Source organism: Leucoraja erinacea, chromosome 34 (assembly GCF_028641065.1).
Source record: "Leucoraja erinacea ecotype New England chromosome 34, Leri_hhj_1, whole genome shotgun sequence".
Taxonomy (NCBI): domain Eukaryota; kingdom Metazoa; phylum Chordata; class Chondrichthyes; order Rajiformes; family Rajidae; genus Leucoraja; species Leucoraja erinaceus.
Window position 1 is genome coordinate 926,679 of NC_073410.1, and position 13,392 is coordinate 940,070.

Consider the following 13,392-nt stretch of genomic DNA (forward strand, 5'->3'; position numbering starts at 1 on the left):
AATCTGATGTAACATTTAAAAAGACAAAAAAAATCACAACTTCCTAAAATAAGACACAGAGTGCTGGAGTAACTCAGCGGGTCAGGCAGCATCTGTGGAGAACATGGATAGGTGACGTTTCACAGAGTGCTGGAGTAACTCAGCGGGTGCAGCAGCATCTATGGAGAACATGGATAGGTGACGTTTCACAGAGTGCTGGAGTAACTCAGCGGGTCGGGCAGCATCCGTGGAGAACATGGATAGGTGACGTTTCACAGAGTGCTGGAGTAACTCAGCGGGTCAGCAGCAGTGGATCCATGGATAGCTTTCACAGGTGCTGGAGTAACTAGGCAGGCAGCATCGTTTGGATAGGTGACGTTTCACAGAGTGCGAGTAACCCTTATGGAGCTAAGGAAATAGGCAACGTTTCGGGCCGAAAGCCTTCCGTGTTTCGGCCCGAAACGTTGCCTATTTCCAGAAGGGTTTTGGCCAGAAACGTTGCCTATTTCTTAGCTCCATAGATGCTGCTGCACCATAACTCAGCGGGTCAGGCAGCATCTGTGGAGAACATGGATAGGTGACGTTTCACAGAGTGCTGGAGTAACTCAGCGGGTCAGGCAGCATCAATGGAGAACATGGATAGGTGACGTTTCACAGAGTGCTGGAGTAACTCAGCGGGTGCAGCAGCATTTCTGGAGAAAAAGGATGGGTGACATTTTGGGGATTATAGTCTATTTTACTCAGCCCAAGTTAATATAATTTCCAAATTTAATGCATAAAGGTGCCTGTTTATTCTCCTGTTTATTAATATATAGCCCATTAATCATGATAAAACTGCCAGATTTCTTGTGTGATTTTTGGTTAGTCAAATGAATTAAAGCAGATTTCTTTCCAAGTCATTGGAGATTTAATTCAGGATTGTCTTTAAAGCACGCATGAACGTTTAAGATACGATGTCCTCGTGGGTTAGATGGACATTAAACCTCTGCAACATTCCTCCTGGGAAGTTGCTGGAATGGATTTGAGCTAGACTTTCATGAAAGAAAAACCACAGATGCTGGTGAACTAAAGGAAAAACAGACAAAGCTGGAATGGGGATGGCACAGGAGCGCGATGGTAGGGTTACTGCCTCGTAGCACCAAAGACCCGGGCTCGATCCTGACCACAGGTGCTGGCTGTGTGGAGTTTGCATGTTCTCCCTGTGACCGCGTGGATTTCCTCTCAGGCGCTCCAGATTCTTTCTCCCAACACAAAGATGTATGGGTTTGTACGTTAATCACCGCTGAGGTGTGGGATGACACAGAACCAATGTGGACAGGTGATCAATAATCACTGTGGGTCGAAAAGCCTTTATTCAAACTGTATCTCTAAACTAAATTCTCGGGAGGTCAGGCAGCATCTGTGAGAGGGGAAATGGTTCACCATTCGACAAGGAAGAAGTTATGACAAAGAATTTCTGTGAAGAGAAATTCGTTAGAATTGCTTAAATAGAATTCCTTGTAATAACCATGATGTGACACAGCTCCTGGCTTACTGTTAGAAGTTGATGCACAGAGGCAGTCTCTGGTATTGAACCCACGCTCCTCACTGAATCACTTTACTCAGTGATGTCCATGATGTTCGGTGCCAGGAAATAGATACAGCATCTCTCCCTCCTCAGCCCAAAGACAACACAACTAAAGTGCATCACGATGTTGGGGGATGTATCAACAGCATTCTGGAATATTCCTTGGTGTGCACATAAAATAAACATGCCCAGTACGTCAGTCTTTGCCCCTCTAACATTGCCCTCTAGTCTTTGACATTTCTATTTTGGGAAAAACATTCTGACTGTCTACCACATCTATGCCTCTTATTATCTTATTGACTTCTCTAACGTCAGATAGCCCTTGCTTTCCATCTCTATCCCTCCCTCTTCCCAGTTCTCCCACCAGTCTTATTGTTTCCGACTACATTCTATCTCTGTCCCACCCACGCCCCTGACATTAGTCTGAAGAAGGGTCTCGACCCGAAACATCGCACATTCCTTCTCTCCAGAGATGCTGCCTGTCCCGCTGAGTTACTCCAGCGTTTTGTGTCTACCATATACTGTTATCAGATTTCCCCTCAACCTCTGATGCTCCACTTTGTCCACGGAACTAAAAGTCTCTAATCCAGCCAGCGTTCAGCTACAGCTCACCTGCACCCTCTCCAAAGCCTCTACATCATTTATATACGTCAAGTCAAGTTTATTCTACACATACACATACGAGATGTGCAGTGAAATGAAAAGTGGCAATGCTCGCAGACTTTGTGCAAAAATGGAGCTATCAGAATTGTATATAATAGTCCACATGCGGCTTAACGGAAGATAGACACAAAATGCTGGAGTAACTCAGCGGGACAGGCAGCATCTCTGGAGAGAAGGAATGAGGAAGATTTTGGGTCGAAATGATTCGGGTGGAAACCTTTCTTCAGGCTTAACCAAAGTCCTACAATGTTGCCCCATGCCTGACCTATGAAGACTAACATATCCTACGCATTCATCACATCAAGCACCTTGATGTCCGAACATCAAATATTAATTATACAAATTTTAATATCATTATGATTCTATTCTCCGATTTCTGAAAACATATTTTGTCTTTTCTTCATTTGAAGATACATATCTTTCAATTACATTTCTTTGACTTTTCCTAAGTGTGTTACCCAGTGGCCAGAGGGCAGCTGGACAGCATTGTGCTCAAGGTAAGAATGTTTCAGAAACTGAAAGGTCTCCAAGGATTATTAAGGAAGGAGTTGCCGCATCCTGTCCATTTACTCCCTCTAGCCCAATCGGAGTTGGTGAGGAGTGGCTTCTGTTAATATAAATGGTGCTTAAGCCACACTGCTTTTAGACAGATTTAACCAGAAATTCTTGTGCAGTGTGAACTTCACCAAACAAGCAGCCATGAGCCTGAAAGTGTGTGTCGTGGTGGTCCTGTTGATCGGGGTCATGTACATCAGCCTATCACATGGTAAGTGACTGCTATGTTTAACAGCAAATGCATTAGGATTCTTCTGGGGCAAGGAGAAATGTTTGTGGGTTGTACTTTCCTTTCTATCGAGTGTACATCTAGATAGTCTGAGCGGAGTTTGAAATGAGACAAAAGGTTTGGCAACGAGACATTAATGTAACATTGCATTCCAGATTAAATTATTATTTTTTATCTTTTCGTCTTGACAAAGGCGGAGTGCTTTGCGGCCAACTTTTGCCATTTGTTAGGCAATAAATCAGCAAGTTTATATCTTCATTGTAAACACAGCTCTTGATATATTCTCTTAAAGGTTCTGCTGATGAAGCAAGCTTGTTTTAATCTTGTGTGAGCATTAGAACAGAGTTGCTATGGAGTAGAGTAGTGAAGAGGTGAAGCTGTTACAGTGGGCTCCTGGGAGATGGACAAACCTTTGCTGTACGTCCAATGACACAGAGTGATTCCTAATATGTTGGCAGTAACGCTTTTTCAGTGGTTTACGTACCGCATGCCGATTGTTCACTGCTGAAAATTGCAACAGCATGTCTTAGTAAAGATTAAAACAGCTATCAGATCTGTCCAACATGGCTGTAATGAAAACAGATTGACAGCTGTCATCATATATTAATGAAATGATGGGATCAGTGAACTACAAAGTGAGTGTCCAGAACAATCCATCCAATGTTCCTTCTGCCTGGCATTTTCTCAGCTAAGTTCATCTGTAGTTGATTGAACTGGGGTCTGAGTCACCAGCTGTTCTGCATCACAAAGACATGTATAGGTGGCGAGATTTTCCTCACGATTCCACCTCTCACTGCTCCATCCAACCTGGCAGTGACTCAAAATGATTCTGATCTGGCGTGTGTGTGTGTGTGCGTCTGTGTGTGCGTGTGTGTGTGTGTGTGTGTGTAAGTGTGTGAGTGTGTGTGCATATGAGTGTGTGTGTGTGTGTGTGTGTGTGTGTATATGTGTGTGTGTGTGTGTGTGTGTGTGTGTGCGTGTGTGTGTGTGTGTGCGCGTGTGTGTGTGTGTGTGTGTGTGTGTGTGTGTGTGTGTGTGTGTGTGTGTGTGTGCGTGTGTGTGCGCATGCGCGTGTGTGTGTGTGTGTGTGCGTGTGTGTGTGTGTGTGTATGTGTGCGTGTGTGTGTGTGTGTGCCGTGCGTGTGTGTGCGGCGTGCGTGTGTGTGTGTGTGTGTGTGTGTGTGTGTGTGTGTGTGTGTGTGTGTGTGTGTGTGTGTGTGTGTGTGTGTGTGTGTGTGTGTGTGTGTATATGTGCGTGCATGGGTGCGTGTGTGTGTGTGTGTGTGTGTGTGTGTGTGTATTCCATACACTGGCTCTCTGCCTCACAGTACAACATAGTGCAGGAACTGGAGCAATAGCGAGTGTCCGTGGCTGCAAATTATTGGAAGAGTAATATTTATTAATAATAATAATAATTATTAGAAATAATAATTTGCCACGTAATGCATGTAACAACTGGAACTGGTCAAATCCAGTCGGGAGTTAATGAATCCAACTAACAGCAGTGTTTCAATGAAATACTGCTGGAGACTTTTTCTTTAAAAATAGTTTTTTTCCAGAACAGTTTTCTTGGTTGGAGATGGTGTGAGGGTATCTGATGCTCAGTTTGATTGGAGTCCATGGAGATGTACATGTATGAGTACACCTGGCAGATGACAGCACGACCAACCTGCAGGGTGATTGCATCTGGAGGAACATGGAGCAATTGAGTTAACGTCCTCTCTCTCCCTCTCTCCCTCCCTCCCCTTTCCCTCCCTCTCCTGCAGAGAAGCCGACTGCAGTTTTGAACCGGTGCATGTGCAGAGGGGGAGCGGCACAAATCAACGTGAGAAACATCAAGGGGCTGCAGCTCATCCCCATCCCAAACTGCCCACTTCAGCTTATGTGAGTACACACACACCTCGGTCCTCTCTGTGCTACTCCTTACTGTCCAAGGCGACCATCACTTTTAAAGCCAGAACTCCTAACATGCCATCAAACCTGTGCCCACTGTAAGGTTTGATTTCCTGGGGTGCCGACGTTTTAAATAGTCAAAGGCCAACCTGAAGTTTCTATTTGAAAGTAAAGGTTTATTTAATTACCAAATTCTTAAGGGGTTGGACAGGCTAGATGCAGGAAGATTGTTCCCGATGTTGGGGAAGTCCAGGACAAGGGGTCACAGCTTAAAGATAAGGGGGAAATCCTTTAAAACCGAAGATGAGAAGAACTTTTTTCACACAGAGAGTGGTGAATCTCTAGAACTCTCTGCCACAGAGGGTAGTTGAGGCCAGTTCATTGGCTATATTTAAGAGGGAGTTAGATGTGGCCCTTGTGGCTAAGGGGATCAGGGGGTATGGAGAGAAGGCAGGTACGGGTTACTGAGTTGGATGATCAGCCATGATCATATTGAATGGCGGTGCAGGCTCGAAGGGCTGAATGGCCTACTCCTGCACCTAATTTCTATGTTAATAAGCCAAGTTTATTGTCATATGCACAATATGGTGAGGAACAGGTGTGATGAAGATGGTGCTTGCAGCATTGGCACAAACAGATAAAATATACGTTGTATATGTAAGTTATGTAAGGTAGTGAAAAGGAACATGACCGTGTGTATAAACAAGACGTCAGTGCAAGGCTCAATTAGTAAACAAGTGCGTGGAAGTGCAAGAGGTGGTCGGTAGTATTCTGTTAGTGAGGTAGGGTTAGGATTGTGCAGGTTGGTTCAAGAACCTGATGCTTGTAGGAAAGTAACTGTCCCTAAAGCTGGTGGTGTGGGGGCTTCTGTACCTCCTGCCCAATGGTAGCAGTGAGGAGAGGGCTCGGCTCGGATGGTGGGGGTCCGTGATGATAGATGCCACCTTCCTGATGATAGATGCTGCCTTCCCGATGATAGATGCTGCCTTCCTGAGGCAGCACCAGGTGTGGATGTTCTCGATGTAAGGGAGGGCTGTGCCCCTGATGGACTGGGCTGAGTCCAACACTCTCCGCCACATGTAGGCTCCCTGCATTCGATAACTGGTTAACACTAAACTCTGCCAACATTAAATGAGCAGAGACACAAATAAAGCCTAATCACATATATACAGCAGCCATTTGCCTGCCTTATTCATCAATTTTAAATCCTGCACAACTTGTTCGGAAAAACCACAACACTTAAAACATTCCCAATACTAAATACTTTCTGCAGATTTATTGTCTAAAAGTTTATTGTGTAAAGTAATTGGCTTAATTCTGTCAAAATGCACAGGATACTTGCAAACATCTGGTGTGTGTGTGTATTACTAGTCACAAGTATTATACACATGCACAGAGACTTAATTGAAAGTGCAGTGGGTCTGTGGCGAACTATAGAGTCTGCAGCTTCCTATAAATGCATCTGTAAAGTAATGTTATGTTGTAATGAACTGATGGTGTGCTAATGTGACAACTCGAGTGATGAGCTAAACAGTGAAGGAATAGCTATAATAGTGGACACAAATCCTCACATATCTCCATTTAAAGACATATAGTTGAGATATATTTTAACTGCATGTAATCTATCGTTTGTGTTCATTAATGCTATAACATTCCTTCATTAAATAAATCCATCAATGAATACAGAAATATTTCAGATTTAACAATAAAAGCTATTTCTCTCTGCTGTGGATTAGAGCTTTTATCATCTTCCAATCTAGTTGTTTTATTTAAGATCACATGTAATATTGAGAAACTATTGCCTATTTGTGTGTGAATGATGTACTGGAGTGTGACAATGCTTGCACGATTCCATCTATAGCCCTGCTCTTTCTTTATGTTACAGAGCCACGCTGAAGAATGGCCGGAGAATTTGCCTTCATTCCAAATTTTTGTCCCTTTGGAGAAATAAGGGGAAAGGGTAAGATTTAGACATTTTAACTCAAACCCTCAGTTACTTAAAGAGAGCAAGCTCTAAAATTAGCAGCTGAAGAAAGATTTGTCACTTTTACAATCTCGTTTCTCTTGTATCACAGAGACAGAGAGTGATACAGCACGGAAACAGGCCCTTCAGCCCAACTTGCCCACACTGGCCAACATGTCCCAGCTACACTAGTCCCACCTGCCCGTGTTTGGTCCATATCCCTCCAAACCTGTCCTATACATGTACCGATCTAACTGTTTCTTAAATGTTGGAATAATCCCAGCCTCAACTACCTCCTCTGGCAGCTTGTCCCATGAAAAAGTTACCCCCCAGATTCATATTAAAATATTTTCCTCTGCACCTTAAACCTGTGTCCTCTGGTCCTTGATTCCCCGACTCTGGGCAAGAGACTCTGTGCATCTACCCGATCTATTCCTCTCGTGATTTTATACATCTCTATAAGATCTCCCCTCATCCTCCTGCGCTCCATGGAATAGAGACCCAGCCTACTCAACCTCTCCCTGTAGCTCACACCCTCTAGTCCTGGCAACATCCTCGTAAATCTTCTCTGTACTATTTCCAGCCTGACAACATCTTTCCTGTAACATGGTGCCCAGAACTGAACACAATACTAAATGCAGCCTTGCCAATGTGTCCACATTACAGGCAGGGCCACAACCTGGACAAAAATACCTGTTGACAGCTCAACGCTTCCTTGACGCCATCCTCGAGTGTTAACAAGACGCTGGCTCAAGTGACTGAAATGGGACACTGTCACAAACATCTGTCTTGAGGGAGGGATTGGTAAAAGACAGAAACTTAAGAGACAGAGCAAGGTTCAGGGAACACATTGTGTGGCCCTGGAGACTGCCGTTCTGATCAGCCAAGTGAATGAATCTCTTCTGAAAGTTCAATATTTCCTGAAAAAATAGGACATGTTGTCAATGTAATTAGAGTCAGAGAATGTTTTTTTAAGTTTTGTTGCTGGATGTTTTGATTAGCGGTATTGTTATATTGGTCTAGAACATAAGTCACTGTAAACATCAAACACACAATGCTGGAGGAACACAGTGGTGGGAAATGGATAAATGATATTTCATGTCGGGACCTTTCTTCAGGCTGGTTGTCCATTCCCTTGCAAAGCCACCTGACCTCCTGAATTCCTCCAGCACTTTGATTGTTGCTGAAGATTCCAGTTCTTTGTGTCTCAACTGTAACCACAGCTGGCTTCACTCCTACATGCCTTTTGGAATCAAATAGTCAGACTTGAGCAATTTGACATGACTTTCATTGGAACCACATTCCCTTTTTCACTCCACAAGCTGGGTGAGTTTGCCGCAGAATCCTCTTGTTATCCTCCCAACCGCAAGAATGTAGTTGTACATGTAGCCCAGTCCATCCCACAGATCACACTTCCCACCATTGGCTCCATCTACACTTCAAGCTGCCTCAGAAAAGCAGCCGACATTATCAAAGACTTGTCCCACCCCAGTCATTCCTCCTTCTGTTCCTGTTTGGTAGAAGGTACAGAAACTTGAAACCCCACACTGCCAGGCTCAGGAACAGCTGCTCGCCCTCTGTTATCAGGCTATGAATGATCCATCCCATAGGTTAGGGTGCTGTCCGATTCACCTCTACCCCATTGTTCAATCTCACAACCTGCTTACACGCTTCCCAAACCAGGTCATGATCAGCCTTGATCACATTGAATGGCGGTGCTGGCTCGAAGGGCCGAATGGCCTCTACTCCTGCACCTATTGTCTATTATCAAACATTAGACATTTTAAAGCGAATATTTATGCTGAGTGCCCTGAAGTTGTTATTTTTGACTGAAAAGCTGATCTTTATTTTATAGGCAAAGAAGGATGTGAATGATGCCCAGAACTAAAGCCAGCCGCCAGCGGATAGTGAGTCAGCTCACAGGGACCGTGCCCCCTGCGCACTTGTTATGTTACTGTCCCATCACCAGCCCAACTGCTTTGCAAGGCTCCAGCCCCAACCCTCAGCGTTGTGTCACAATGCTGAACCTAGCTAGCTGCAAGATGGTGCAAGCATGCGTACATTCGTCAACAATGCAGTTGATAGTTTTAAACGGAGCGAACCGCAACTATATTACTGCTGCCCAACTCCAAGGCAAGCTCCCGGGGTTAGTTGACATAGTTAAAGAAAATGATGTGGTGGGACTCAGGCAGCTAATGCAGAATGTACAGAGAGGAACTGCAGATGCTGGTTTAAACTGAAGATAGACCCAAAAATCTGGAGTAACTCAGCGGGACAGGCAGCATCTCTGGATAAAAGGAATAGTGAAGGAGGGGTCGACCTGAAATACCATCTATTCCTTTTCTCCAGAGATACTGTCTGTTCCGCTGAGCTAATGCCGCTGAGGCCAGGTCTGTGGCACTACACGCACTGCATTGTGGTGTCCAGTATCACAAGCCTGGCATACACAGCTGTACACGCGTGCTGCTACCTGTATGTTTGACACCACGTTTCATTCCTGTGTGAATCACTCCATCAAAGAACAATCCAGCCCAGCTCCTGGACAATGAACAAAATCACGCAGCTGCAGATTTGGTGATTTCTGAGGCTGAATCCCTCTGGCAGGTCTACAGCTGGGAAGGTAAATGGAAATTCTTCCTTGCTTTTGTGAGGAGCCCAGTCACACCTGCAGCTCAGGTAACCACTGCCAGGGGACGGCAGCATCTTAACAACACCAAACTCAGTCATATCACCAGACCTTGGGTCAGCCTGGCTGGAATTTTCTTTCCTCCAGACTCCAGTTGTCCACATGGATGGTCAGAGCCTTATCTTGGACTCTGCCCAGAGTCACCTTACAGCAGGTTCAGGAGGACCTATCCATGCTCGGTGACCTCCATGGATCTCCCCTCTGTGGGAACATTCATGGTCACTACATGGTGTCTCCCAATTACAGCTGGGCTTGGATAAGGAGCTCACCATCGTTGGTCAGCATGGACTTCTGAGCTTCCACTCTAGTAGCATGGATTGGATCTAGAGGTCCAAGCAACCCCATGGTCGAGGGCCCCAGATTAACAGCACTGTCCAGCCAGCATTGTCCAGCTGGGTCCAGATGTACTAACGGAAGGATTGGATCTTCTGTCCCTCCCACAATGGGAGTGACCACATTGACCACTAGACTGTAAAACAGACCCACAACTGATTAGCTACCTTTGTAAAGTAGAAAGGATGGATGGAAACTATTGTTTGATTTGTTAAATCTTTAAAACTGCCATCGGAGTATATTATGTCATTAATAGCTTGTTTTGTACATATTGGAATTTACTAACCTTGTCTTGTCATGCAGCGTTTATAAAATCACAGCCTATCGAATGAAAATCTGTCATAAAGCTTGTGTTGACCACTGTCCAGATGCCTGAAGATGCTTCAATGTCCTTCTCCCTTGCTCTGCCTGTCCTCATATTCCCAATATGTGAACAGGAACATGTTCAACAACTTTCTTTTTGAGGGATTGGTTAGCATATGTCCTATTTCTCTGTTCATTTGTAGCTGAAGTGTTTTGGATTCTTGATGAAGGAAGTGGTATAATTGACTGTGGATATTCTACTATGGACACTGCTTCTGTCCAGCCAGTTTTTTGTCCAGCTGGGTACCATTGTAAATAATTCCTAAAACCCTGTTTTGCTTATTTGGATATCCACACCTGGGAGTGTTACCACATTGACCACTAGACTGTAAAACAGACCCACAACTGATTAGCTACCTTTGTAAAGTAGAAAGGATGGATGGAAACTATTGTTTGATTTGTTAAATCTTTAAAACTGCCATCGGAGTATATTATGTCATTAATAGCTTGTTTTGTACATATTGGAATTTACTAACCTTGTCTTGTCATGCAGCGTTTATAAAATCACAGCCTATCGAATGAAAATCTGTCATAAAGCTTGTGTTGACCACTGTCCAGATGCCTGAAGATGCTTCAATGTCCTTCTCCCTTGCTCTGCCTGTCCTCATATTTCCCATATAATGTGAACAAATTAACAGGGAACTGTGAACATTCAATTCAACAACTTTCTTTTCTTGAAGGGAGAAATTCCATCAGCTATTTCTCTAGGCAATGGTTAGCACATGTGATGTGTCTACTCTTTTGTACTATTTCTCTGTTCATTTGTAGATGAAGTGTTTTGGATTCTTGATGAAGGAAGTGAATATAATTGACCTTGTTATATTCTACTAATTGAAAGACACTGACTACTTTTTATATATTGTTTCTTTGTAACAAGTTATAATACTTTTTTTTACACAATAAACTTTATAAATAATTCCTAAAACCCTGTTTTGCTTATTTGATATCTACACGTTGAAATATTTAAATAGCAAGGGAAGGCATCTGATTGGAAACATTTCCAAATTGCAAAGTGACAATTGATGGTTAGCCTAATGTATATGAACAATGATGACTGTGTCAGAATTGATGAGAGATAATGTTGGGGAGTTTGAATAGTTGGGTTAATATGAGAGAAATGTTGAAGGAAGGCAAGGATTTCTGTGATGTATCCAGGGCAACATTCTCGATCAGCCTCTCAGATGTTCTGGCTGAAGAAGACCTCCCTCCCCCCCACCACCCCGCCCCCCGCCCCCCCCCCCCTCCCCCCTTCCCCCCTCCCCCCTCCCCCAGACAGGAGAGCTGGAAGGCCATTCCCTTCCCCCCCCCCCTCTCTGCCCCCACTGATTTCTGCTCTCCTGTTCTTCGACCACATGGCAGGTTTTGTCCCAACTCCACCTCTGCGATTGTCCACTTCTATACTGGACCAAATGATTACCAAATGTGATCAGCCAGCAATTGAGACTTTGGCTTAGAGATACAGCATGGAAACGGGCCATTCGGCCCACCAAGCCCATGCCGACCATCAGTCGCCTGTACATTAGTTCGATCAGATTAGGGACAATTTACAGAAGCCAATTAACCTACAAACCTACATGTCTTTGGAATGTGGGAGGAAACCAGATCATCCGCTTGGTTGCAGGGAGAACGTACAAACTCCACAAAGACAGTACCCTTAGTCAAGATTAAACCAAGGTGACTGGCACTGTGAATCAGCAACTCTACTGCTGCACCACAATGCCGTCCTTTGAAAACAGCCACTGTAGTGAAAGATTTATGTTTTGTGATTGAATCTGAATGAGTTCCTGAAGAAAGCATTATGATCTCCCTGGGCAGCTGAGCAGCCATCCCTCACACTAACTGTCAGGAGTTTACATTGTAATCAAGTCTCCAGGGTTAAACAGAAGTATAAAACCTGGTATTGCCAACTGTGGCTGTGGTCAGCGCATCCCTCATGCTCCAACCTTCTCTTTCATGTTCTATTTCCGTTTGGGATTCTGGAGAAGTTCTCTGTTGAATGTTGTCGGAGATCAGAGTACTGGAGCCCAGGCGGAAACTCAAGTAGACACAAATCTCATTCCTTGGAACTTGAGTCAAAGCGCAGAATCTGGAAACCAAATCGTGCAAACTCAGTAAAATCAAGCAATCGTGTGTCTGTGTCGGCAAGTAAACTCACAATCTCATCCCAGCAAACTAAGTGTGTCAGATATATGAGGCCACATCACCTGCACATGCATCAAGGAATGCAAATTGAAATAGATAGAACATTGGCACCCAGGTTCCATAGGAGTGTTTATACTCGTCACGTCAGACTTTTTTGGTATTGATTGGTGATTTCATCAGGGTGAATTGGCTTTACCGGAACAGCTGTAACAAGGATACTCATGTATTAACCTACACCTAGAAGGATCTCGACCCAAAACATCACCCATTCCTCTATCCAGAGATGCTGCCTGTCCCGCTGAGTTACTCCAGCATTTTGTCTATCTCTGGTGTAAACCAGCATCTACAGTTCCTTCCTACACCTACATTGCAATCTGCTATACTGTAACCTACACTAACATAACTCTATCTATCTATCTATCTATCTCTAAAACTCTGATCTTGTTATCTTCCGGTTTGGCGGTCATTCGACTTGCGCAAAAACGGTTTGCGATAGCGCCACGATTTTTCGCCAGTTCACTCACCGTTCTCCTGTGCTGCGCTTGCATTAAGTTTCGTTCCGATCGGTTGAATATCGTAAAAGTTCGCGATCTTAAAAATCTTAAAAAATACCCGTGCGCAAATCGATCTCTTCAACTGCCAGTCAGCGGCGCGTGAATTGGTCTCTTCCCTGTCACTCACCGGGACGGTCCGCCCCTTCCTGCGCCATCGCGTCTTTACTGGAGCTGAGGGTGGCGGACGGAGGTTTCTAACCGGACTTTCGGAGGGACCTGAAGCCCCCAGCAGCAGCCCCGCCCCCAGCATCAGCCCCGCCCCCAGCATCAGCCCCGCCCCCAGCAGCAGCCCCGCCCCCAGCATCAGCCCCGCCCCCAGCATCAGCCCCGCCCCCAGCATCAGCCCCGCCCCCAGCAGCAGCCCCACCCTCAGCATCAGCCCCGCCCCAGCAGCAGCCCCGCCCCCAGCATCAGCCCCGCCCCATCATCAGCCCCGCCCTCAGCAGCAGCAGCCCCGCCCCCAGC

The 13,392-nt window shown here is 45.0% G+C and overlaps 1 protein-coding gene across 1 annotated transcript; it reads left to right on the forward strand.

The window, feature by feature from the left end:
* The first annotated feature begins 2,820 nt into the window (after window positions 1-2,820).
* LOC129712877 (stromal cell-derived factor 1-like) lies at window positions 2,821-10,294 on the forward strand. Its single transcript, XM_055661609.1, has 4 exons — window positions 2,821-2,975; window positions 4,760-4,877; window positions 6,772-6,846; window positions 8,705-10,294. The coding sequence occupies exons 1-4, from the start codon at window positions 2,909-2,911 to the stop codon at window positions 8,718-8,720; spliced, it is 276 nt and encodes a 91-aa protein (XP_055517584.1). The 5' UTR covers window positions 2,821-2,908; the 3' UTR covers window positions 8,721-10,294.
* The last annotated feature ends 3,098 nt before the right edge of the window (window positions 10,295-13,392 follow it).